This window comes from Thalia democratica, chromosome 4, assembly GCF_965202585.1.
Source record: "Thalia democratica chromosome 4, ktThaDemo2.hap1.1, whole genome shotgun sequence".
NCBI lineage: Eukaryota > Metazoa > Chordata > Thaliacea > Salpida > Salpidae > Thalia > Thalia democratica.
The window spans coordinates 33,649,895-33,677,587 of NC_139168.1; the positions used below are offsets into that span (position 1 = coordinate 33,649,895).

General features: G+C 25.9%; 1 protein-coding gene across 1 annotated transcript; it reads right to left on the bottom strand.

Annotated features, from left to right (window-relative positions):
- Nucleotides 1-1,865: 1,865 nt before the first annotated feature.
- On the bottom strand, nt 1,866-16,664 carry LOC145834691 (uncharacterized). The gene is made up of 10 exons (XM_082942187.1): nt 16,626-16,664; nt 16,400-16,538; nt 16,191-16,342; nt 7,020-7,103; nt 6,831-6,893; nt 5,653-5,754; nt 5,503-5,565; nt 3,850-4,235; nt 3,149-3,347; nt 1,866-2,874 (listed from the first exon to the last, which is right to left on the bottom strand). The coding sequence occupies exons 2-10, from the start codon at nt 16,533-16,535 to the stop codon at nt 2,299-2,301; spliced, it is 1,761 nt and encodes a 586-aa protein (XP_082798313.1). The 5' UTR covers nt 16,536-16,538; nt 16,626-16,664; the 3' UTR covers nt 1,866-2,298.
- Nucleotides 16,665-27,693: the final 11,029 nt, after the last annotated feature.

The following is a 27,693-nucleotide window of genomic DNA, read 5'->3' on the forward strand; positions in this document are numbered from 1 at the left end:
CTTGCATTGAATAACCACAATACTTAATTTAGATCTTTAGAATGCGGAAGACTCGAACTAGACCTAATTACATTTTTTAACGGTGAAATTAGAAATAGTTTGCAATTCATTTTTGAGCTTTTAAGAATATTAATAAAATACTTGGGAGGTAATAACAAAAAATATACAAGCAGACATCATTTTAATAATGATGTTTGGCATAATTCTTCTTTTATCGTTCACTTGAAATGTGGAACAAGTTTCCAAACAAATTGGTTTATTGCAAAAATTTAACTATTCATATTAAAGTTAAAAAATTTGGTTTAAATAAAGTTTTGCAAGTAATATTTATAAGTTAGTTGTTTTTTCTTCATATGCCATTGATTTAATATTCTTTAGTATATAGTCTGATTAGGTTTGTTAGCAGCGCTCTGTAAAATATTTTGATACGAACAAATCATCTTATCATTTTTTGCAACTCTGTATGACCTTATTTTCAAACTTTTCTGTTTACATAATTTAATGAAAAGTAAGGCAAATTTTCCTTAGATATTTTCAAGGATTTCCATAAATAGTAGCAACAAATAAATTGAGAAATATTCAATTTAAAATAAAATCATTAATTATTTTTTGCCAGAAATTTTGATTTCTTAAAGTTTAAAAACTTAACCTTAAAATTTCAAACGTTTAAGTCACTCTAGGTACATTTTTAAAAATTTTATAAGAATGTATTGTACATTACTGTACTCTTAAACGTATTGTTACACATCAAAAAAAAGAAGTTGATAATGTTTTTATGTTCAGTTAGAATTTTGATTGTATTTTAGTTTTATTTTCAAACACTTAAAGTTTTTCTTAACAGTGATTCACTCAAAAAAGAGATCAAAGTTTTATTGAAATAGAATGTTATTTTGTTTTAATAAAAATAGATTTAAGCTTTTTGTACGAGACAATAAATTTCAGTTTGGTCATGAATTTGACGGATAAGGAACTTTAATTCATTAAAAGATAGTAACAAGTTTGTATTAGAAAACCTAACGTATGCTCAACGTATCAATAAGATTTTTTTGGCGTGAACTTAAGCATATAATATTTATACAGTACAATAATATTCCTATTGAGAATGCACTTCTCAGTATACAAATTTAAGCAACATTTGATTCATATTTAGATCGTGAAACAAAACTTTATGATATTTGGAGTACATACTTTTTATTTTTACGTACTATCTTATTCAACAAAGTTTTTTTAAGGGGTTAATAAAAGTTTTTATTTTTTAACTCTATTTCTCACTTTTGTTGATTATCAAACTTTATAAGCTAACTTATTAAAATTCAAGGTTATATATAAATATCAAACTTTTAGCTGCTAGGTTGTTATTTAAATAAAATATTGAATAAACTGAAGTCATTTTACGAGAATAACTAAATAACTAAAAGTTGGATATTAAAGTTTACTAAGTTGACTAGTACAAATTTAAAGTTTCATATGCTAGTTTCAACTTGGTATTTTACACAGTGATTTTTTAAATGTTTTATTATCATCTACCGAAAAAAAGGAACTAATTAATCAGGTAGTACTCAAGTAACGCAAATAATTTCATGCAGCATGAAGAAAATGCTTCATACTTTGCAAAACTAGTTTATGAAGAATGAAACAAATAGTTTTCTAAACAACTTGAAGTAAGTAAAAATGAGAACTGAGTTTTTTAGATAATTTTTAGATATAATTTCAGGTAGTATAAAACATGATATAATCATTAACTTAATCCGTTTATAAAATAAATAACTCGTTTTTCAAATGTCAAATAAAAAAAATCCAAAGGTAAAGCAAATCAAAAAGATATATCTAAACTAAATTTCAATTTCACTAAAGGCAGTGAAAAATTATGTTATAAACATAAAGAATCTAGCATAAAGAATAAATAACATTAAGTCTGTCTAAGTCATTAGAATTGTCAATTGTATTTTTTAAATTAGTTTTTAGCTCATCTTAAATGTTTAATTTTTTTAACAGCTCTTTCAGTGTCAGATAACAATATTCTTACTGCAATAGAATATCAAGTTGCATTAAAAATATTAGAATCAATTAACTATTACAAATATTTTTTTTTTTAACTCACAAAATTTCATTCAGCATCTGAATATCGGTATTGTATTAAAATAAATTAATTAAATTTTTGAAAAATCTATAAACCGTTAAAAGTTTTTTTCTCAACTAAAACTCATTATCGTAGAAATCTGTAGCGAATTATACTAAAATAAATACGTTAAATTTAAAAAACCTTTAAACAATTATCTGCTGATTTTTTTTTCTCAACTAAAACTCGTTATCGGAGAAATCGGAAGCGTACTCCTCCCCGCGGTTCTTTTGCCAATGCGCCTTGTGCTGCACTTTGGGGAGCGACTTCCGCTTCGGGTAGAACTTCTGCTTCGTGTACAGCTCGTTCAGCACGTGACCCACCGCCCTCTTCAGGTGCTTCTCCGCTTCCCGGGGAACCCCGTACTTCTTGCACATGCGCGTTATGACCCCGCACCGGTAAATCAGGTTTCCGTCGACCAACGAGGCGAAGGCTTCGATGCATTTTTCCACACCCTCGCCTTCCACGTTTTCAATGTAGGGTTGGAGCTGGAGGAAACGGCAGAACTCCTCCATGGACCTGTCGTAGATTTTCTCCTCCAGCAAGCAGCCCTTTTCGGTGAGCGAGTCGTCGTTTTCGGCGGTGTGACCCGGATGCGTGCCGTTCCTGCTGTATAATTTGTAAACTTCGTCGCCGTACAACTCGTGCAGCTTCAATGCAATTTCGACGATTTTATCGAAAATTTCGTCTTTTTTCGCCGCCAGAGGCTTGCGCGCCGCTGCTTCGTCGCATTCACTCAAGTGCTCCAAAAGTGGCTGTAAAATTGAGGAAAAAACTGAACTGTAGAAATCAAATGTTAAGTTGTTACTTGTTTTATTATATATACAGTGATTAAGTTTAGTATAAGAACTTAATTTTAAAAACTAAAGCATACATTTAAATAAGATGCAGTCAATATGAATTACTAGGCCTGGTAATAACAACAGCAACAAAAATTATAAAAATGTTCTATTAATTTCGCAAAAAAATATTATTTAAAAAACTTGTTGCTTTAACATAAACCATAGAATTTTTAAGAACTTGTTTAACCTCGTAAACATCTCTAAAAGCGTCATTTTTCTCACTGGTCACCAGGCACTTGTAGATATGGTCCAGACTTTCCCTGCTCGCCCCGTCCAGGTACTGCCGGTAGAAGTCGCAGTTGAACCCCACGAGAAAAACTCCCTGCCAAAAAACCCCCATGTCGGGAATATCCGCAAATTTCCTCACGTAAGCAGGCTCGACGTCTCTGAAATTTTGTAAACGTTATGGAGCTGTAATAGCTAAATAAAGTGGCGATAAATGGAATGGTGTCAATCAGGCGTTTGATGACGTCATAGGGTTGTGGAGTGACATAAATTTCCATTAATTTAATTGACTCTCGTACATAAATATTTGGGCAGCTTTAATTTAAGATGTAAACTAGAACTTTGCTAACAGTAATGTTCAAGTTTATGTTGTACTGCAGCCCATGTGACATCATCACGCGTCGCCTCTTTTATACTTTTCGAAATAATACTTAAAATAGAGGAATATCGTAGATTAGCTTAATCAAAGAGTAAAAAAATAATTTGATAATAAGTATTTGATTTCTTAAAAACTGATTAGTTTAACGAGCTAAATCTGAACAGTCTTTTAAACTTGATTAACTATAAAAAAATAATTTCTAGTTATAATTTTGATCAAATCAGATAATTTAAGTACTTAAAGTTTAAAAAAATAGACAAAAAGCTTTTAATAAAACAGCTAACTTTTTAATCAGTACGGACTGGATTTTTGGTTTGGAGTGTGTGTTTATTTCAATCGGCACCTGCATAACTTGCTTCTCAATGAGCTCAGTTGAACTTTGGGAGTCGACTGATTTCTTTTTCGCTTTTTGAGAATCAACCGGCTTTTTCATCCTAGGTTTCTCAGACTCTGTCGCCTTTTTCGGTCTCGGCTTGTGACCGTCTGTTTTCCCTTTTAACTTCGGCTCTTCGTTTTTATCTTTATTCTTTTTTTTCTTGTTGAAGCTGTTAGAGTATGAGCAGGCGCAATTTTGTGAGCAAAACCTGAACGTTGTCTTTCCCCAGAAGCTGCTCTTCAGCTTTTCCTCACCGCACCACTCGCACACCTTCCGCTCGTCAGCGGGTTTGTTCTTAATGTTATTGCGACTTTTAGAACTTTTCATTTTATTGCCTCGTAAATTTGTTAAATGTTGAGATTCAGTTACTTTATGAGTTGGTAAAATGTACGATAAGACAAGTAACAAAGTTATTTTTTTGAACTATTTTTTATCGATGAATTTCAACCTAAAAAAGCGTCCAGGGTGGTCTGGAACCACCGCTAACCGACTGTGCCACGAAGAACATTTGGCTAAGCATATTATAAAGTGAACATTTTTATACATAAGCTTTAAGGCGTTTAAATGAGCTTATAGTTATAATAACTTCTCTAATTTAAGCTTTCAATCACAATTTCAACTGCTCTAGTTTTAATTTTTATGAAAATTTATTGAAAAAAATTATTAAATAATAAAGAAATGATTCAAGCTCTTAATTGAAAGTTATGTTTCTTAACTCCAACATAAATGCTTTTTAAAGTATTAACCGTTTGTATAACAGATACATGATTTATTTAGGAATTTTATACTTCAGATATTTAAAAAAACAAATGTATGAATTAAACACTATATAAAACAGTTAGAAACATACAAATATACTTTATTTAATAATTTTTAATAAAGCTTATATTATTGTGTTTTTATATCTCTTGAGAAAACTATTCAGGTATAATTAATCCAGAAGACTTAGGCAGCATAACATTTTTATTATCATTAGTTTTTTGTTTACATCCCAATCTAATAATTTAGTTGTCTGACCTAAAGAAAACAATGAATAAAAAGTCTCTTTTATTTCTTTCTGAAATCTCATGTATAAAATAATAAATAATACTTTTCTTTTACATATCAATCGCATTGGTAGTCAATTAAAAATATTATTAATAAAATTATCACTGTAACTAAACATTTGTTTTTAAAACTTAATAATATTCTAATAAAGACTTTGATTTCAAATATTTATTTTCTGTTTATTAATTTAAAAGTTTGTTATAGAAAAACTTAACTTATAAACTGTTTTTCAAACCATTTTCTTAAGATAACAACTACCATAAGTCTAGCAACTTAAACTATTTTTTAGATAGAACATAAACTATAGTTTGTACGAAAAGTTTAACATTATTGCGATTTCTTTGAGTTAATAACTTAATAGCTTTTCCTAAAATAAACTCGATTTTCTTTAAAAATATTATTCCGTTTTATCCAACTTTTATTCAAACACATCATTATACTTGAAATAAAATACCAATCAAAAAATCATTCAATTACTGTATATTACACTAAAATATTTAAATGTTTAAAATACCTTTTTATTGGGGGTTTGATCTACAGTTGATTCTTTATTTTTTCGCTTGCTTACTAGGACAGTCTAAAAAATAATATGTACTTAAAATAAGCAGCTGATTATTATAATATTTTTTTAAATAAACTTCGAACTAAGATAGAAACAAATTACATTTTTAGTCTTTGAAAGTCCTTTGGACTTGACACCATTGCTTTTTGGGTTCCTTATGTATTCTTTGGCCTTTTTATTTATTGCTTTAGAAGAGCTTACAGTCTGAAAAGTGTTAAATATAAGTTCGTTTGAAATGTATTTAGTTTTAAATTCATATGATACATCAAATTATGAAAATCGTTGAGAAATAAACAAGCATTAAGATTATTTTAGCATATAAAACAAGGTAAAAGCTATTATACACATAATCATATGTAATTAAATAATAATTAATTAGGGTTTCATACAAACATTGAAAATAATTAAAACATTATTAAAAGCATTAACTTTCGGGCTGAAATTGTCTTTACTGACTTACACAGGTTTTAACTTATTAACTTTTTTTAAGAGTATACAAGAATACGTTAACAAGGAAATTCAAAACAATTATTTTGAAGGTAATTTGCAAATTGTTTTTAATAACTAATACTACTTATTTTACAAAATCAAAAAAAAAATCAGAATAAAAACATCTATAAATTAAGTTTTACAATAGTAAAAAGCATGTTCTATAAAAAAATAAATTTTTAAATAGTTATCCTGTTTAGCTGACACTAATATAAGTTGGTTTAGCATTCACTTTTTTATTTGCTCTATCTATATATTAAAGTGCTTCATAAATCTTTTCTCAGAGAAAGCAACAGTATCTTAGCTATCCACATTATATAGTTGCTACAAAAAAGTTCTAAAAATGTTTACAAACGTTGCATATAGTGTCCTCATTCTTATTAACTGTAATAAGTTAAAAAAATATTTTATAAATTGAATAAGTTTTATTTATTTTTCCTTGATTTTATAAAACTTTAAAAAGCATCTTAAATAATTATATTTTATTATTTTAATCCTGAGCATTCCTGAGGACTCAAACTAGACGAATATTTCACTTTTTTTTCAAAGCAATTTATATTACACTATAACAATCAAAATTATAATTTTATAAGTTTTAATGCGATAAAATATATCCTGTTATCACTAAATATAAACAAAAAAACTTGAAAAAAAACAACTATATCTATAGCCAAAAAAAAATATTGATTTAAAAAAAGTATATTTTATACAATTTAATCATTGTACCTTGAATAAACTTATAATTGAAAAATAAATAGTATTACACTAAACTATTTATATGTTTTAAATACCTTCTTACTGGTGGGTTGGTCTGCACTGCAACCTTTATTTTTCCTTTTTTTTTCAGTAACCGTCTGAAAAATTATTGGTACGTAAAATTAGCAGTTGAATAATCATAAAAGTTGTACAATTTAGTTAGACTTTAGTTTTACAATAACTTAAAAATAAATCAAAGCTTCAACTGAAACAAAAAAAATTACAAGATTGATCTTTTGTTCTTTTGATTTTGAATCATTCTTTTTACGGTTGACCATGCTTTCTTTCCCCTTTTTATTTGTTATAATCTGGAAAGTATTTTTTTAAATCTTAAAAAAAATATTTACTTGTAAACATAACAGTAAACTCAACAAAGTTAAAGTAATTAACAACTTTATTCTTTTAGGTTCATCAATTAATATTTGTGATTTTTTGTCTTTATTAATTGCTATACAAAAAGTTATTATTTTTTTTTAAATCAACAAAGCTTTTATTTAACACTCATTATTATAGCTTAATGTACTTTCAAACGCTTCGTCAGAAATCAAGAATAATATTACATGCTGACGAAGCAATTGAAAGTACTTCAAGAAATAATAATATGCGTAAAAGAAAAGTTTTGTTATTTTTTTAAATATAAAAACTTTACATACATAGCTTTTAAAATTAATAAAACACACAAAAAGAAGAAAGTTATTAAAAGATGAAAACGTACAATAATCTGCCACTTGAGTATGCATTTTAAACACAGCCTAAAAGTGCGTACCCAAAAGTACTGGCTTTCAATTAAATATATCAAAATTAAGCTAAGTATTTAATCCTGAAAAATCCTGGAACTTGACTATTTTGGCTAAAAAAACTGGAAAAACCGGGAATTTTAAAAAATTTTACATGTTAAGTAGTAAAATTTTTAATTTGAAAACTATCACATAAAAAAAATTAAAGTAGCTTTACAGTATCTTTTCAATGTTGTATCTATCAAAGTATCTATTAACATCTAAAAAATCTATTTAACACATTATTTAACATTAAACTTAACTTTTAACTACTAAGAAAAGACCCAAAAACGTGTACTTTTATAAACCTGGAAGAAATTCTCAAAAACCTGAGGCAACCCTGATTTCATAAAAACTATGACTGTGTACAAAATAGTAGCTAGTGATTGATCAATTCATAGTTGTAAAAAAATATTAGGACTACAAAAACAGCTGTATAATAAAACTAACTTAAGCAAAATACTACCAGGTCAATTCAGTTTTCTGCCATAGGCTAAAGCAGAGTTTTTAAAAATTATTCACAAATTCAAGTATAAAATAATCAATTCAAAACTTGCAAAATACTAAAACTAAGCAATAAAAAATTTAAATTAGAATTAAAACACTTAAACCTATGAATGCCTAATAAACTACAAAGCTGATAGTAGTAAACAATATACACGGATTAGTGATATATTAATGAGTTTTTGTGCATCAAAACCAATAAAAAACGAAATACTCAAAAATAAACACTTAATGCACATTTATCATTATCTATCACGAAAATAACCAATGGTAAAATCTACTAGGTTTTTTTTTGTACTAAATTTATACAAAGTTATGAACTAAAAACTATTTTTTTATTCATTGCAGTTTGAAAATACACAATTAATTTTTAATATTTTCCAAATATCAATTTTCAAGTAAAGATTGAAAAATTTTACAAATTTATTTAGTGGTGAAAGTAATTCTTAAATATAAATAATTTACTCAAGTGCATAACTAATTTTACAGGGTTATGTTAGAACTAATATTTGTAAACTAATTCAAAATATGTCTTACTAACTTGGAAAAAAAATTGTATTAATGCTCTAGCTTGCAAACTTTTTTATGAAAAAATAAAAAATAAACAAAAAATATTTACGGAGATCTAAAAATTTAAAGATCCAAATAAAGCTATAGTATATATCTTTATAAATATATAAAGTAGAAAACTTTATTTGGTTATTATTCCTTAAAGACTTTCTACAAAGAACTTTATACTACAGCAGTTCCTGTTCTTTAATTCACTTAAACTTTTGTTAACAGATATTGACGAGAGCCTAAACAAAATTGTATTAGTCTGACTGGTTGATCACATAATGTTTGTGAAACACTAAAACTTAGATGTTGGCATGCAACGGCTGTTTGTTATATCCATGAGATTTAAGGACCTAAGACTTATGTAAAAACAAATATACTAAAAAAAAAATTGGTAGGGAATTACTGAGCATACTTTTTAAAGATGTTTAGAAGCACAGCTTTTCAAAATTACTTAATTATACTTTACTTTTGAATCACTAAGAGGAGGACTGTTTATACATCCACACTTTATTTTTAAAAAAGTTAAAGAAAAAAACCTTGGTTATGTCTAAATAGAGCTGTATGAGAGCTTAGGGCGTAAAACTTTTTGTGATAATTAAATTTAAACTTGTAAAGTTTATAAGAGTTAAACTGTAGAACATATAATACAACTAAATAAACTAAAACTTTTTGAAATTTGACAAAAAATATGTCTGAGTTTTATAAAAGTCTTAAAACTCACCTGACTAAACAAGCTAGCCTTATTCATCCTTTTTTATTTTAATTCCAAAAAATAAGTCTGAATTGGTTTAAGACTTTGAAATTTTTTTTTAACTAGCATGATATTTTCAATTTTCAACTAGTTTTAAAGCACAGTCAAGGTCAAGAAGACATTGACTTTTTTGGTGACTAGAAAATTAAACCAAGTATTGTAAATAGTAAGATAGAACTGGAATACTTGTTTTCTAAAATAGTTTTGCTTCTTTTTGGTTAAAGTATTTCAGAAAATATTTGAGTCTAATTCCAACCAGTTTTGTTTTTCAGTTTAAAATCCTTCATAAAATATAACAAGAAGGCTATGGAAAACTATACAAAAATACCAAAAAAGCTTACCTAAAACTATTAGTTGTATCATACTTCTTAGTTAAAGTTTTTATTGAACTTATTCAAAAACTTAATTAGTTGAAGTTTTTACTTGAGTGCTTTTTTCAATAAAAAAAACGTAAATAAACTTAAAAATATCTTACAAAATCTCAAAAAGGTTTTGTTCCTAGAAACAGTATTCTATGTAAATCTGTTTATAGCCTTCTTGTTTGCTAAAAACCAGAATTAATGTGGGTATTTTCGTGTAGCTTAATCAGGTATTAATTTTGAGTTAATCTTTAAAAACTTTCGTAACTTTTAAGTTCATACAAGCAAAAATGATTGCAATTTGGCTTACCTATCTTCTAAAACACATTAATCAAAAAAAACATAAAACTCAAGTCTTATATAATTACAGCAACCTCTCACGAATATATGTACATTGCGTCCTTAACAAAGGTGCGGAATACAACAAGAGAACTAATTTAAAAGATGTCAAATATACCTTATTTCAAAAACTTTGTTTTTTTAAAGATATTTTAAATACAAAAATACACTCAATCCCATAAGTTTATTATTGCAGATTCATAACCATTTTAAATATTAAAAACTTTTCAACTTTTTTTACATATTTTGAGAATTCAAAAATGCTTAATTAAACATGAGTGCATAATCCAAAAAGTACGTAAATTCCGAAGATATTGGTTGGATATTCTAGTCACCAAAAAAGTCAATGGTTGCTTGCCAGCCCATTGTGGAGTTTTTGGAAACCCTGTATGAACATCAATTTTTTCATTGAAAATTTCCTTAAATTCACTAAAACTTCTTTGTTGATTTAAGAGCTGAGACCTTAAATAATCTAAGGAAATAACTAATTTTTTTTTAAGTTTTAAGTAAAAAGAATAAAAATTAAAACAATTAAAAAGAGGATGAAGTTTCAATTACAAAGTTTTGTTTTTCGAATAATTTTCGAACAACTTAAATAATAGTAATGGACTACTGGATATATTTCAAAATATTGTTTAAGTATAAAGAGAAGATAGATTCTTAGTGATCTATTCTTTCTAAATTTCGTCTTCCCTAAAGATCCTATTGAACTCACTAACTTTGATACATTATTGGAAAAAGTTACTTTGAATTTTTTAAATAGTCAAAAGTTCCTGATAGCTAAAATAAAACTTTAAATTTTAAGACTAATTCGTAAAAATAAAGCATAGTTTTCATATCCTGTTGAATATCTGTGAAGTTAAGGTACACAGTAGTATCTAACTTATTTATAACTTCAAACACATTTCTAAAAGAACAAAACTATCAGTAATATACATTTGTTTAAATATGCAAAAAACAAAAGATACGTAATATACTTAATTTACTGAAAATTTAGAGTAAAAAGTTGTAATAAGAGTCATCAAAGGTTTACAGCATTGTATGAAAGCATACTTTTTAGGTTTCATGATATTTTTGGACAGAAGGCAAAAACTCTGAGTTCTGGTAACTTGAGAAATTCAGCTGAAGATTTGTTCTAGGTATTAAAACTCAACTATTTTGAAATTTTTTCTTATATATATAGATCAAATTATCTAGAAATAAACTATACAGTGTTCAACTTCATAACCTGTAAAAGTATTTTTCATCAACTAATGAATTTTCACATTAAAATCTTTAGTTAATTTCACCAGTTAGTTATTTTCAGTTAAACAAGAGATTTTTTGAGTTAAGTCAGGTGTAACTAAAAATATATCTCACAAATCTTTTTATTTTCTCATAAAACTACTATGCTAAAACTAATAATCTCAAAGTGGGAAGACAGCTGGCCATTGACCTTATTTAAAGAATTGAATATTGCACCTAGTATTATATATATAGTTAAGTAGATCAGAACTTTATGTTTTCAAAACAGTTTTTTTTTTGCTTCGAATATCTTAGAAGTTAAGTACTAAAAAATTAAAATAAAAGCAGTTGTTGTATGCTAGAGTAAGAGTAGTGAAGAACTAGCTCCTAGGCTAATAAAATTTAAATAAGTAATTTAAAATCAAGTTCTTGAACAAAACTATTTAAATAAAATAACAAAATGTTTAAACTGGATCAACTAGATCTCATTCAAAATCTAGAAAAATGAAGTCTTTAGTTTTTTTTATCTTAAATTCATCCTGAGTTTTTGGTAAACTGAATTATTCTGAAAAAGTTTGAGTTTAAAAAAAAAATAATAACCTGAGCAAGTTATCCTAAGATTGTCAAAATACTGAGTATCTCAAGTTTGTGAAAATACTGTAATAGTTATTAAAAATATTAAGCTATTTCTTTATCAGTTTTTATAAACCATTTTTTGATGAAAAGTATGAAAAATGTGTGTAATTTTTTAAACTTAAAATAGCAAAATATGGTTGTATTTAAACGTACACAAGTATTCTGAAGTACTTGAAATAGAAAAGTATCAGAACTAGTTTTGAAACAAGATATACAGATCTATTCAACTATAAAAAACTTGGTATAATTATTTAGCCACCAAAAAATAATAGCCCTATCAGTACACTTTGAGTCAGCAGTATAGTTGCTAGAATTTGAGTATGGCATAAACTTGGCTGTTGCAAATACTGTACAGTTTATTTAACTTAAATTGTATAGTTTCTTATCTTGAAACTTTAGGTTAATTGACTAAAAGTTTTAAATCAGCTAAGTTTATGCCATACTCAAATTCTAGTAACTATACTACTAAAACTTAATTATAATCACTCTTTCTTGAAAAATAGTTGGGAGAAATTTTCAAGAGTATTAAAAATAACTCTTTTTGACAATTAAGGTCAGCAGCACCGCCCAAGCATATATGTACAGGGCAGCCAAATGTTTTTGGCAAACTTTCTACAGGTTTTCAGAATTTCTTCCAGGTTTCAAAATTACATGTTTTAGGGTCTATGTTTAGTTTTAAATTAAACATAAGGTAAAAAATTGTTTTAAATAGTGTATTGACATTAAAAAGATAACTTAAAGCTTCTTTAAATATATTATGTAATTAAAAAAATTTGGTGATGACAAAATTTTTTATCTATATGATAAGTTTTTTGTGTCAAATCAAAACTTTACTACTTAACATGTAAAAATTGTTTGAAATTCTAGGTTTTTCCAGATATTTTAATGATTTTTGTTTAGAATTTCAGGTTTTTGAGTGATTTTTCTTTGAAACTCCAGGTATTTTTCAAAATTTCTCAATTCCAGGTTTTTCAGGGATTCCAGGTTTATTTGCAAACCTGTATGTATCATCAAATGAGCATTTAGAAAAACTACAACATATTATTTCTAGAAAGCATGTACCCAAGTAAATTTCAAAAACAAGTCAATTTTTTTGATTTAAGGAACCATAAATACCTCCTTTAATTAAGTTAGTCATCCAAAACTCAACTAAGTTTTATTTTGTTCAATGACAGAAATAACTTGTTTTAAACATTTTTAAATTAATGCTAGTTTTTACGAAGTACTTCTTCTGTGTAGTAAGAACCTTAACAAAACTCACAAACTAACTATCTTTTCTACTGTATATTATAGCACATAGGATAAAAATATGTCCCTTTTGGAAGTGATTTTAGATAACAAGAAACAATTCCTAGTAGAAGATCGAACAACTAAATTTGTTAGTAGTTTTTAAAGAGGAAATATATTTTAGTAATGGGCAATTATTTTATAAGTTAATGCGAAGAGGTGGTTATGAAAATGAGTTTGGCAGATCCTATTATAGATTATTGTACCAGTTTCTACTATTTAAAAGTATCATTATAATTTTTGGAAATATACTTTTTCAGGAGATCTTGCAGACATTGATTTTATTTTATTTAGTCTTTTATTTTGATAACTACTAAAATTACAACAAAGAGTGATAGACTACTTCTTATTATGAAAGTAAATGTTTGCTATTGTAAATATAGACTTATAATAAATTTAATTCTTATGAGTTCATAAAAAATCTTGCAGAAAGTTTAATTTAAGTACCAATTGAGCTAGGATATACAAGTTGACACCAAACAAGTATATTTCCTAAAAACTTTGTAAAAAAAAAAAAATTTTGAAAGGAAGTATACCTCAAACAAAATATAGATCTTATAAACAATGAACAGTTTTCGAACAATAATGAAATACAGTTACTTGAGAACTTTTCTCTAAAATGATTGATCAAATAGTTTTTAAAATCAATGTTCTAACCAGGGTGCCACTTGTTTTTTCAAAATATTTTCCAGGTTATTCAAATTTCTTCCAGGTTTTAAAAAGTACACATTTTTGGGTCTATTTTTAGTTTAAAGTTAAGTTTAAGGTAAGAAATTATGTTAAATAGTATAAAAAAATTGAAAAGATTCTATAAAGCTACTTTAAATATGTTTTTTAATAAAAAAAATTTTGATGTAGAAATTTTTTCATTTATATGATAAATTGTTTGAGTTAAATTGTTACCACTGAACATGTTAAAATTGTTAAAATTCCAGGTTTTTTTAGTGATTTTAGTTCAAAATTCCAGTTTTTTTTTTGCCTAAATTGTCAAATTCCAGGTTTTTCCAGGATTCCAGGTTAAGTGGAAACCCTGTCTAACAGTAATGGTCTTATAAAACTCTGTCATGTATCTGTTCTAGTAAAGTTTAATTACTAAAATACAAAGCTCTTGAAAACCTAATTTAGTTGCAAAATTAAATTTGAAAGACATACTACTGATGTATTTCTTATTTATGTTATAGTTTTATTTAAATTCCAGACAGCCAACTCCATCAACAACTTACCATACTTCAACTAGCAATGCTTCAAGTGAAAAACGTAGCCATATTTATATATAAAAAACTTCTTCCTCCTTATTTATTACGCTCTCTCTTACTAAATATTGTCAATTACAATTTTTTTCTTAAGTAAATCTAAACTTCTTACAACTCAACAAAAATGGTAAAATTTGCACAACTTTTACATCTTCAGGAACAAACTAACCAATCAATATATTTTTAACATTTATAAAAAACTGCTTTCTTAATATAATTGCAATAAATATCAAAACTTAAACCATGAATACATTTTAGAAATATTTTTAAACTTCGTGTTATAGTTTTTAATTTTTTAACTCTCCTCATACTTCTAAGCTAAAACTATTTACGGATTTACTGGGTTATTGATTCAGTAGGAAAAGTAGTATGAAAACAGACGGCAATCAAGCTATGCATAAGTTCTTAAAATTAAAATTTTTATTTGTTCGAAAAGACTTTTTTTCAAAAATGAATTATACTAACTAAGTATCTTTATTCAACTAACACTTGGAACAAAAATCAACTAATAGACTCAATATACAAGTGTTCATCTATAAGTTTCAAACTTGCTGAAGTTAAATTAAGTGTCAAAAACCTAAGTTTTTCAAAGTGTTACTAATGTCAGGGTTGCCACTCGTTTTTTCAAATTTTTTTCCAGGTTTTTCAAATTTCTTCCAGGTTTTTAAAAGTACCTATTTTTGGGTCTATTTTTAGTTTAAAGTTAAATTTAAGGTAAGAAACTGTGCTAAATAGTATAAAAAGATTGAAAAGATACTGTTAAGCTACTTAAAATGTGTTTTTTAATAAAAAAATTTTTGGTAATGACTTAAGTTTTTTATCTATGTGGTAAATTTTTTGAGTCAAACCGAAACTTTACTACTGAAGATGTTAAAGTTCCTAAAAATTACAGGTTTTTCCAGGTTTTTCCAGTTTTTTTATCAAAATTTCTTAAATTCCAGGTTTTAGGTGTTTTTTGCCTAAATTGTCAAATTCCAGGTTTTTCCAGGATTCCAGGTAAAGTGGCAACCCTGTAATGTTCTTGTATCATTTTATACTTTAAAATCATATAACAATGTGTAAAAATTAGTATCACATAAAACGTATTAGTGATAAAACTACAAAGTATTAGATTGTAAGTTATTGAAAAAATTTCAAACTAAATTCTTAGTTTGGTTTTAAACTAATATTAATAATGTAATATGCCACATTGAATATATATTTTATTTCTGTCAAAATATATACTTAACTAAACAATTGATAAATTATATGGGTTTAAAACTTACTAACTTTAAACTTGAAATATTGTTATCATAAACTTAAAATATAAGTTTTAGGATACCTTACCTGATTAATTCAAAATACAAATATACTTACAAGTTTGAGATTTGATATAAGCTAGGTGAATTAATTAGCTTTTAAATATTTTTGCTTAGAAGTAAGACATAAGATTAGAAGATAAAACTTCTAAAAACAAGCTTTTAAAATATTTAAATATCAAGTTTTAAATACTTATTTTTAAACAAAAAAACGTTTGTGTATTCTATTACTGGTTTTCTCTTCTAATGTCTTAGTTTTAAACAAAAAAAGTTTGAAAGCTAGTCTATCTTATATCAAGTCTTTATTTTGTAAAAATTAGTAGTACCAAGTACAATAAGATAACTAAAGCCTTGGTTTATTCAACTATTTAATTAGTGCAGAAAAAAAAACAAACATATAACAAACAAACATTAGATTTCTTAGAAGCTGGGATTGATTTCACGTTTGATAGTGAATGCTCATCTTGACACTTTTTAATGTGAGCTGGCATTGCATAAGACTCTGCGCTGGCGTATCCACAGTAGGGGCACACAGTTGGTATCTCTTTTCTAGCACGCGTTCCTTAAATATTTAATGTAATAAGTTCTAAATAACTGATTAAAAAAACCTCATACAGACTTTGTTTGGTTTTAGTATCAAAACTCTCTGTTAGTTCTAACACTTCTTCTTCTGCTTTAACATCAACAGATTCAGGCCTCATACACTCTTCTTTTTCAGAAACAATTTCATTCGAATTTTCTGGTTTGACAAGCATAACCTGATATTAAGAAAACTTTATTAATTTATATAAATTATAATTAATATTTATAAATTTTTTTTACTATTTTATCAACAAGTATACTACCTTTTTTTAATTTCTTAGTCGACAAAACTTTATTATAACCTGAAAATTTATTTCATTATTAAACTGAGTACAACTTAACTAAAATTAATCAAAAACAACAGTTTAAAATATCTATCTTACAACTTTGTAAAATAATTAAATAATTTTATTGCTGCTAAAATAAAACTTCTGTTTAACTAAAACTTAAACATAATTTTTTGAATGAAAACTTTGTAAGCATGAAGTTTGGTATTAAAATAAAACCAAATGAAATTAAAAAACATTAAATAATTCAAAATTTGATACAAAAATTTATACATATATAAAAATAATATGATAATTCGAATATAAAGAAAGAAAAAAAATCATATTAGAACTAAACTTTTTATGATGAAATCACAATGAACTTAAACCAGAAAAAATCATTTAATTTATTAAACGAAACTTTTAATAGAAAGTTATTAATTTAATTTTTAAACAATTTAATTTAAATTTTTTAATTACTTTTTAAATCATGTATAGACTTAATTGACTTAAAACAAATTTGATTTTTTTAGGATAAATTTCATCACAACATATTTGTTTTAACATGTGAAAACTTTTATTTTTAATTTTGTTGTAAAAGTGTTTTATTAAGTTATATGTAAAATTAATTAAGTAAAACATTAGTTATAAACTATATAAAACATAAGTAATTAAACTGTTGTGAAGGTTTCTTAAACTATTTTATTTAAAGTTTTTCCAATTGTATTTTCCAATTGAATTGTTTTTCCAAATGTATTTTGGTAAAATACTTTTTGTGTTCAATAATTTTTTTTATCTTATTCTTAAGAACTTATCAAGTGTATTTTTACTTTTCAAATTACAATAAACATTTGAAAAGGTTATAACTCTTGTAAGCAATGTTTCAGTTATTTAAATATTTAATTACTGTATAAATTAATCGCGTTACATGAACTGTAGTATGAACTATGAACTTTATACATAATTAGCAAGTTCCTTTGAAACGACTTATACTGATTACTAAAAAAGTTCCATAAAAGTGTTAATGTTTATACTTGTAAAACTATTAAGTTTTCTACTAGTTATATTTGAGTGAAGTGCTTAAAAAAAGTTTACGCAACTTATTTAGTCGTTAATTTCGCAATGTAAAATTTCAAAAGTAAACTTTCAAGATATCCTATCAAAGTAAAAAGTTCTCTAAAGACCAATGCTCAGTTATAAATTGACGACTAAATAAGATTTGTACATCACATAGTCAATCTATAGAGAAACATAACGAAAATAAGTCAAAAAATAAAAAGGTATAATAGGAAGCCTACACTCAATTTCATTTCAGCAATTTTCAAAGTTAAAAAAAAAAGTCAAACCATAGCACGGTCTGGTTTTCGTCAGTTTTTCAAATTAGTCTCATTTGTGATCAGTGAACTGAGGCAACATAATATATAAATCAGTTGGAACGTTTAAAAAAAAAGGTTTTTTAAATGCTAATTAAATATATGTCATTAGTTGTTTATGTTTAACTGTTTTGATAACTTTTTGTTAATCAAATATTTTTTGTATATTTAAAAATTTTAGGTTAAGTTACAATACGTAACAATTATTTTTTGTTAAATAACATGTTTTAATTTAATGTTTACATTTAGTAATTTAAATACATATTGCGTAGATGATTATTATTAAAAAACTTTTTAGTTATGTTATTTTGGCATAATGTTTGTTGTTAGTTTATGTCAGGGCGTGTTTTGAAAGGACTCCTGTGAGACCCCTGATAATCTAAAACATAATAAAAGAAACAATTGAATATGGTATTCATTATAAAAACTAACTAAAAACTTCATACACATTCTAACTTTTTGAATTCTATCAAGCAATTTTTTTTGTGCAAAAATAATGTAATTTAATAAGTTTGTTTTTGTAACATAAAAGTGTTAAGTACATATAATAAAGTTTTATAATTACGAAAGCGAGCACATTTCAAGAAGAAAACTTTTAATGTAAAATTATCTAATCAAATAGTTTTAAATAACTATTTTTGAATTGTTTTATTTTCCTAGGGTATCCTTTTTAACTAGAAGACTTTTAATTGAATCAAATATTGTTTTTGTTTTTACACCATTAGAAATGTCGTAGGTTTACAAATTATTATATTTTTCCTCAAGTTTTGAAATAACTGTTCATAGATGTTACTAATTTGTTTTCAAAGATGTTATTTATTTTTTGTTTAAACTTAATTTTTAGCTAAATATCTAACTGGAACTGCTTTTTTAAATTATTTATTTAAAAATCATTAAATTATGTAAATAAATTACTTATCATTTTATCGTAGGTACAAATTAATTACTAATTTTGATTAGTACATCGTTTTTAGTTTCTATTGTGTAAAACTTTTTTTTATACACGATAGACTGAAAATGTAAGGCAAAAATTTTACAATGTCAATAAAAATTATGTTATTTTTCATAAAGTGGATTATTAAGAGCTACAACCGAAAATACTCTATCATTTAACAAAAAAGTTGCGCAAACCAACCGAAAAAAGTCTAGACACGCCCCTGGTTTATGTTAAATAGACAGATGATTTTATAAAAAACTTTTCTTACTAATTTTTTATCAAAGTTAGTATATAGCTTTTCAAGTTGGACTTGTTGTTTCATTTACGCTTTAACAGATTATAATCTGTAAGTGTAGTTGGGAAATTGTAAAGTACACAACGCACCTTAAATCTAAACAAAAGTTTGGACATACTTTACGGTAGGTTGTACTTTGCCGTTTAAATGTTTTAACCTTTTTTACACTGAATAAAAGCTAATATCCGATTACTTTTTAAAGAAATACGGTCTGTTTTAGTTTTTTTTATTTAATTCTGTCCTAGACAAGACATTAAATGGTATCCGAGGTGTACGACTCGATAACTTATATTTTATAAAAAATTAAATGAAGTTTTGAAGCAAATTTTGATTGAAGTATGTTGCGGTGTTTCTTATTTAATAGAAAAGATCTGTCTGTTTTAAAATATCATTTTCTACTTGCATCAGTTTCAACTGAGTTGTATAGTAATTAAAAATTAGTTTACTTTTTTAAATATTGAAATACTGCTTTTATTTAACATAAATTTCAAAAAATGTTTATACATACTATACCTTCTACAAAATTAAGTAATTTAAATGTTTTTAAACTTTTTAGTTACATTCTATCAAACAAGTCACGCTTGAACGAGCTTTGTGTCGTAACAATAGTATCAAACTATGACATCACAATTCTCTCGCAACAAAATATCGCATTCAATGTATTGTACAGTCAAAAGCAACACAGCTTTTTATTCAAAAGCAATGGGATGCTTCAGTGCCACGGTGATCTCACACAAATGTGAGTATCACTGCCTAAGCTACCCTAAATCAAGGCCTCTTCGTAGGAAACCTGCTGCTTAGATCAGTGAGCGAAAGGTGCCGAACGACTAGGAACATCTGCTCAATGCAGATATCAAAAGTATATTGGTTACATTTCTTAAATGATTTCGATATCAAAACTTCTTAGAATTATATTAATAAATATAATTTTCTCTATTAAATCTTTTTATAGCTCTAAGAACTGGATAGCAGTCAAATTTGCACGAGCGTACACAATTGCAGGAAGGATCAATTTTTCACCGAGACATTTTTGCACAGGTTAAATTTTTTCATTTAATTTTTTTATTAGTTTTATTTATTATTTAATCTTTTTTTTTAATATCACTGTTATGCCTAACCCTTACCCTCGGTCGGTAAGTTATTTTATTTGTTTAATTTTTTTTTTCGCTGAAAAAAAAATCATATTAATTATTATTAGTTATTTTTTTTGTTTTTACTATCACTGTTACCCCTAAAACTTACCCTCAGTCAGTACCTTTTTTTTTTTTAACTTACTATTTAGTTTTTTTTTCGTTTTCTGTATATTTTTACTCTCGTGCAAAAATATAACTCGTGCAAAATCATCTTCGTGCAATTTTGTTCACTCGTGTAATTTTGTGCAGTCGTGCAAATTTGGCTTGTAGTGTAGCAAATTGTCCTTTATTATTTTTGATTTGATTTCTACCATACTTATTTGTAATTTGGCGCTAAAGAGTATATATATTTTATTATTGATTTGTGTTATCAGTTGTTTAAAAACTTAGTTAGTGTATGTGTATATTGCTTTTGTTTAATAAAACACTTAAACACAGTTATTGTTAGAATTTGTTAAATGATTTTGGCAGTAGATAACTATTAATAATTTGTGATAAAAGTTGTAATGAGTGACTCAGATAGTACTTCCACAGTTAAACGCTCAAAACGTGTGGCCATAAAAAGAAACAAAGCTATTACCTCTAAAGGTAACAGCCCTAACTAGGCTGGGTTTGTTACAAATGGTAACCCTGATTCTAAAAGGAACATGGGACCTCCTGATACAACAGATGTAGGAAGTCCAAACTCTTTAAACTTAAGAAATGACAGTAGTGCCATGATGGCAGGAAACTTAATTTCTACACCAAAAAAACCAACAAAAACTTAAGTGGATGAAGTAAAAGAGTTAAGGTTAGTGATTGAAGAACTGGAAAGACAAAAAGCAGCTAGAACATTAGAAGATGAACTGCATGAGCTGCGGCGCAGAAACCAAGAACTAGTCAGATGACTCAAGTTGACCAGAGTGAAGGGGAGGTGAAAGAATGATAACAAGTCATTAATAAAACAGTGTTGACATTGGACAAACTCTTTCCACAACTGTAAGAGAACCCTTGCACTTCAGGGAAAGACAAAACTAAAAAGTGGAATATGAGAGTTTGCGAAGCATGTACCATAATTCAACTAGACGGGGATATCACATACTAAAGTGCCTGAAGACTTTCAAAATTTGACATTGAAGATGCGAAGGATCAGTTTTCGTACTTCGAGGAGAGAATGGCCAATCATGGCATTACTAATAACGCAGAGAAGTACTGGGTGCTTCGCGAATTTTGGCCTATTTAATTTGCACAGAATCTAATAATAGGAATTTTAGAAGTTTACAAAAATATCTCATGGAAAAAGATGTAGTACTACCAAGGGTTTATTACCAAAAAAGTAACTACATTCCGTTAATGGTCATGACCTCAACATTGAAGTAAGAAACAGGCTTGCTGATTTTGAACACAAGGAAATACTGCAAAAAAATCTCTTTTTGCACCTCATACCAAAACATTTAAAAGACAAGATATTCTAGTCACTAGGTTTTGAAGGATTTAGAAGATATGTGATGTTAACATTTGATTTAAACATGATCAAAACAAAAGATAGGACAAGAAAAAAATCATTTGATAGCTTTATCAAAAGCTTAGCATTTATAAGCGTTTTTTTCTTTCATTAAAAGGTTTGTGCTATGAGCGGTTGATTAAGAGTTTGAAAAAAAAATTCAAATACTAAACAAAATTCAACAAGTAGACGGAAATAGAATATATACACGAAACAAAAGGCCATTCAGATTAAACAGATTTAGTAAGCAAAATTGTCGTAACTAGAAGGTATAGTCTATCAATAAATTCAAAATCATTGGAATCTTATGATCATAAAGTTAAATGGACATTAACTTGACATATTTAAAAAAGTTTATTTAATAGTAAAATGTCTTTGATGTAGTTGTTTCAAAAATGTAGAATAGTTAAATTATTAACTAAATTGTTGTTAAATCATAAATTTAAATATTTTAGCTTGTGTTTATATTTAAAAAACAACTTGTAGTAAACTTGTGTTTTAATACGTACTTTATCTTGTTGTAGTTAATTCTAAAGGTATACATATAAACTTAATTAACACATTTACAAGTTTAAAGTAGACAAAAAATATTTTTTTGAAGCATTCAGACCCTAACTGTTTTACAATTTTAAAAAATGTCAGTATGCTTAATTTTATTGTCTCAACAAATTTTATTCTAACAACTATCTGTCACTTTTATTTCATGTTAAGTTTATCTGTATTAAATGTCACTTTTTTTTTGTTTTTAATACATATTTCTTTTTATGTACCTAAATCTTTTTCAATACAAGCTTTAAAGTTATAAAAAAATTTTTTTAACTTATTTTATAAATCAAAACTAATGAAGTGAATAATTATCGTGTAGCTCGATGACCGAAAGATTTTTCTTTGCACCAGGTTATTTGACCAGTTTTTTATCATCGATCTGTTAATCGTGTACAATAAGTTCATGATATAATGGTCTTTAATCATTCATCACTTAGTAGTGATAAAAATAGTTTTTATTACTACAAGCTGTTTTGACAGGCTTAGAGGTTCATGCTAGTTTTTCTAGTAAATTCAAAAATTAAAAAAAAAACTTACATTCGGTCTATTTGCAATAGAGAATTTAATTAATTGAGTATTTTTGATAAATTCGTAGTGTTTTCATAATTTAAAATGCATTTACCACAAAAATGGAAAAGGACGTAACTTTTAAGATATCATAATAAATAAATGTTTTGTTCTCCGAAGATTTTAAAAATATCCAAAGTTTTTTTTTTGGTTTATTTTAACTTTAGTGTTGATAAAAAAATTCAAAGGGATTCATAAATGTTATCTGTTTAACCTTTTTGTTCTTGTTCTTTAATAGTTTTTTTTTGTATTAGTAGCTTTTTATTCATTAGTCTAAAAATAAAAACACAAACAGTTATTTTTTTTGTAACGAGAACACATAGTAGTTAAATGTTTGTTGTTATTTATTTGTATTTACGATATTAACAATGATTGTATATAGGTAAACTTTGGTACTCAAAAAGTTTTTATTTATAACAAAAACTTTTATATGTACTTGTTGTATAATGTAAGATCTCTAAGTATTAAATGAAACCGTAAAAAAAAATCTAAGCTTTGTATTAAAAATAATAAACTGATTTACAAAAACAAGACTTTTATTTTGAATAAAGCACGTTGTTTACTGTTATTTATTTTATAAAGTAATATAAAATTAAAACTGTTAATAAATCAAAAAAAAATTCTAATAAAAGAGTTATGGTATTTTAATTTATGGTTTACTACATTCTAATAATACTAATACTTTTCAACAAAGCTAAAATTAGGCTGAAATAAATTCTAATTAACTGTATTTTTCAATGTACAAGAAAGATTGTTTTAAAATCAATCATGAATATTGATTTCTATAAAAATTTGCTACGAAACATACTTAAAAAAATCACTAGTATGTGCTAAATATTATTGTTAAAGTTAAAAAAAAACTTCATTTAAACCTTAGAATATCCTACACTTGTTATAAAACGTTAAGTTTTAGTATAACAAAACTAATTCAGCATTTCATAATTGACTACAAACCTAACAAGCTTTTAGATAAAGTATGTAAACAGGAGGTGTTTCTATGTTAAATATTTGTTATTGTGTTTCCGCCAACTTCTTTGGCAGAATTCTTTTTTTTGTAATCACGAAACATTATAATTTTTTAAATATACTACTAAAGTGATAATTTTTTTATTAACATATTCGAAATTGTTTATAACATTACAAATTAGTTTAGTAGATTAATCAATAATTTTTCACTATTGTTTAAGAAAATATACTTTTGAAAAAAAGTTTATAAAAAAATATCAGAATATTATTACTTATTACTTGAAAGTTCAATTAATCAGATTAAGTTCTAACTCAAATTTAACTTATACTATACTGCTTACATTTTAAGGTGACAAGCTTTATAAAGCAAATTAGACGTATTAACTAACCAAAACCATGTTTTACAGCTATAAGTCTTCAGACTAGTTCAAAAGCGCATTATTTGCAAACAATACAAAGCATAAATCAAAGTTTATGAAAACTATAACTAAGCCTAATCTGTTTATTTTTTAGATGACATAACTTCTTTGCCCTTGAGTAATTTAATTCCTTCTCTGAAATTACTAACGGAAACACGCAGTTTTTTCTTAGAAAATTCCCTGTATTTCCAAATTTCACCTTCTGAAAAATTTCTCCGTTTGGTAAAGCTTCAAGAACTGTTCCTTTGATAAAAAAGTAGAGAAGATTTAATAATAATACTTGTTTTTCTCTATATTAAATGTCAATTTACAGTGTCTTTTCTTGTTTTCTGCTGTCATTTAGAAAATTGTTTGTCTTAACAAGTCGCCTTAACTTTTTTTTAAGTCCTCTTTTCTCTTTTTTGGTTTATACTTCAACTTTTTTTTTCTTGATTTTCCTTAAACATGTCTTTAGTAGTGTCTTTTTACAGAAAAAAAAAAATTAAAAAAAATATATTCGTCTCAGTATTGATCTGAATAATTTTCACTTTGAAGTATTTAATTAGTTTTTTAAAAGACTTGAAAGAGATTAACCAACTTTATTTGTTTTGTATAGAACCTTATTTTTTTTCGATAAATTAAATTAAAAACTGAATGAAAATACTGATTGTTACTTATTAAATTAAGTTAATTACTTTGCTGGTTGTAAACGGTTTTTTATGTGCTGTGTGTTGTGGTATATACTATTCAACTCCTGTCTAAAACAGCAAAAAGGTTTCACTGAAATTTTATATATGTTTTGTGGTTATTATTTTTTTATAATTAAACTTGTTTTTTCTAATTGAACTTTTGTCTTTTAATTTATGAAAACTTTTTATACTGTTTTCAAAGAAAGCTAAACTTGTTAAGACTACATTAAGTTTACTATTTCTGGTCTAACCTTAAAAAAGTAAAACCTTTATAAACTGACTATCTAGCTACTAGGTACATATTTGTAGGTTCTTGAAAACTTTAAACAACTATTAAACGTTTTAGTTTTTTTTTTAAGTTGGTTAATGGTTGCAAAGCTCATTACTATTTTTTCTTATTCTACTAAACTAGTTATTACCTATTTTAGTTTTAAGTTTTACAATAAATATATAAAATACTTTTTCAAAACACTTTTGATACTGAAATTTTTTTAAAGTTTTAAAGAAATTTTTAGATAAAATAAACTAAATTCATAAAAGTTTACTATAACCTATTTTTTAATTTTGAAAATAATTCAATAAACAACGAAGAATTTCTTAATAAAAATGCTTTTCTAAATAAAAGCTTATGTGAGTCAATATCAACAAACAAATGAACAACTTTTTAAAGTACAGTTTTAATATTTATCATTTTTATAAAGGATAAGAACCACCTTATTAAATTCTCTTGATTAGATAAACTAGTTTTTAAAGTATTTATTTTATCTAAATTGTAAAATATAAGAACGCAAATACGTGTTACAAACATTTTTAAGAGAAAACAAACACATGTGCAAAAATTGAACAGCATAAAACATACAGAAATTGGTAGTAATCATAAGTTAGTATATTGGCTGTTTAAAAACTAGAAGTAGTTTTGTGAGCTTACGCCGTAGAAACGTTATAAGTTATTTAATTACTGTCTTTAATAATTTGGATTGTTGAAATTTTATTATTTTAAGAAATTTAATTGTGAAGTAATTTAGAAACTCTTTTTTTAAATGTAGTTACTAAAAAACTCTGTTAAATATTTCTTTTTCTTTTTGTTTTAAGATTTTTTATCACTATATTACTTATTACACAACTACTAATTACAAGATTATTGAAAGGAAAATACTGCATATGGTATAACTTAAGCGTTTTTATTTTCAAAAAATGTAATACATACTATTCAATTTTATTAGTTAATTCATAAATATAAATATAGTTTGAAAATAAAACCCAAATTAAAAAAAAACCTTTGAACTTTTTGATTTACTCTAAAAAAAGAGATATGACTATTGTTTCTCGTTAAAGTTTTCAAACTTTTTGTTTTTTATTGGATATCTATTTAGTTCAAATTGTAGTTAGTTGTAAGCACTAATTTATTAAAATGTGCATAGAAACGTACGTCTTATAAATATTATAACTTAGAATCTTTGTTTTACAGCTTTTTTTTAGAAAATGCTTAGTCATATCACAGCGGTCGGCAAACTGCGGCTGTTTTATCTAAAACTTTGATAAGATATACTTTTTCAATACTTTGTATGATATTGCTGTGTTATACTTTTTATGTTTTAAGATGTTTTAGTTTTGTGTATGAAAACATTAGAGAAAAGTTCATGTAGGTCTAATTAATAAAATTTTAAAAGTACTACAGTAAAAAACAGTAATAAAAGAGTTAATTCACCTTAACTCAGAACTATAAGAATTTGATTTGTCATTTAACCGCAATCAAATACCATTATTTAGTCGTTTAAAAAACTTACTCTTCAGCCATGTAATATAGCATATTACTTTAAGTTTTGTTAAAATACGTAAAATATCGCATAAAAAAAAACAACAACAACAACAACAACTGAGTTTAAAAACAAACAAAAGACACTCGTTCCATTGTTTGTATTTGTTCAAGTGTGAAAATAAACTTCTGTTATGATGAGGCATCATATTTATGTTTTCACTCTCTTTAAAGTAAAATGATCAAAGTGAATGTCAGTTATATTTTATAAAAGTGTAAAAGAAACAGTTAAATCTGACCATTTTTATTATACAAAGCAGTAAAAAACACCAACAAAGTTTACAATAGTTGTAAACCTTTGTTTTTTATAACAGATAAAGTAAGAAATGTTTACTTTATTTATAAGTATAGATATAAAAGTATGATTTTTTTTATAAACTTATACTTTCTAATCGGATTGAGCGGTGGAGTTTTCAGTTTCAGTTGTGATGTATCTACTTTTATTCAATCTACATGCCCAGCTGTTCAAGAAAAATTTGATGAAGTTGAAAAGTCTTATAATGGTTAGTTTCCCTTCAACTATTTAATTAAAAGCTACAATAAGTAATGACTTGGTTTTAGAGATCAAAAACTAAACTTCGGCAACATGGTATTTTTTAAATGTGTTTGCTGATACATAGAATTAAAAGTTTTAGATATTATGGTTGTTTTATGGCTAAAACGCATGCGGTTTTCTTCAGTGATGAGTAAATAATGTATACTACATCAACTTTCTTTTAAAGTAAACGTTAACATAATCTTTAAAAAAGTCAGGTACGAGTTTAGGATCACCCCGAGTCCTGGTAACTTCGACAACGTTCGTGCCCAATGTGCCTCCATGGGCGGAGACCTGATTAGTTTCAACATGAAGGCAGAGGGCTCC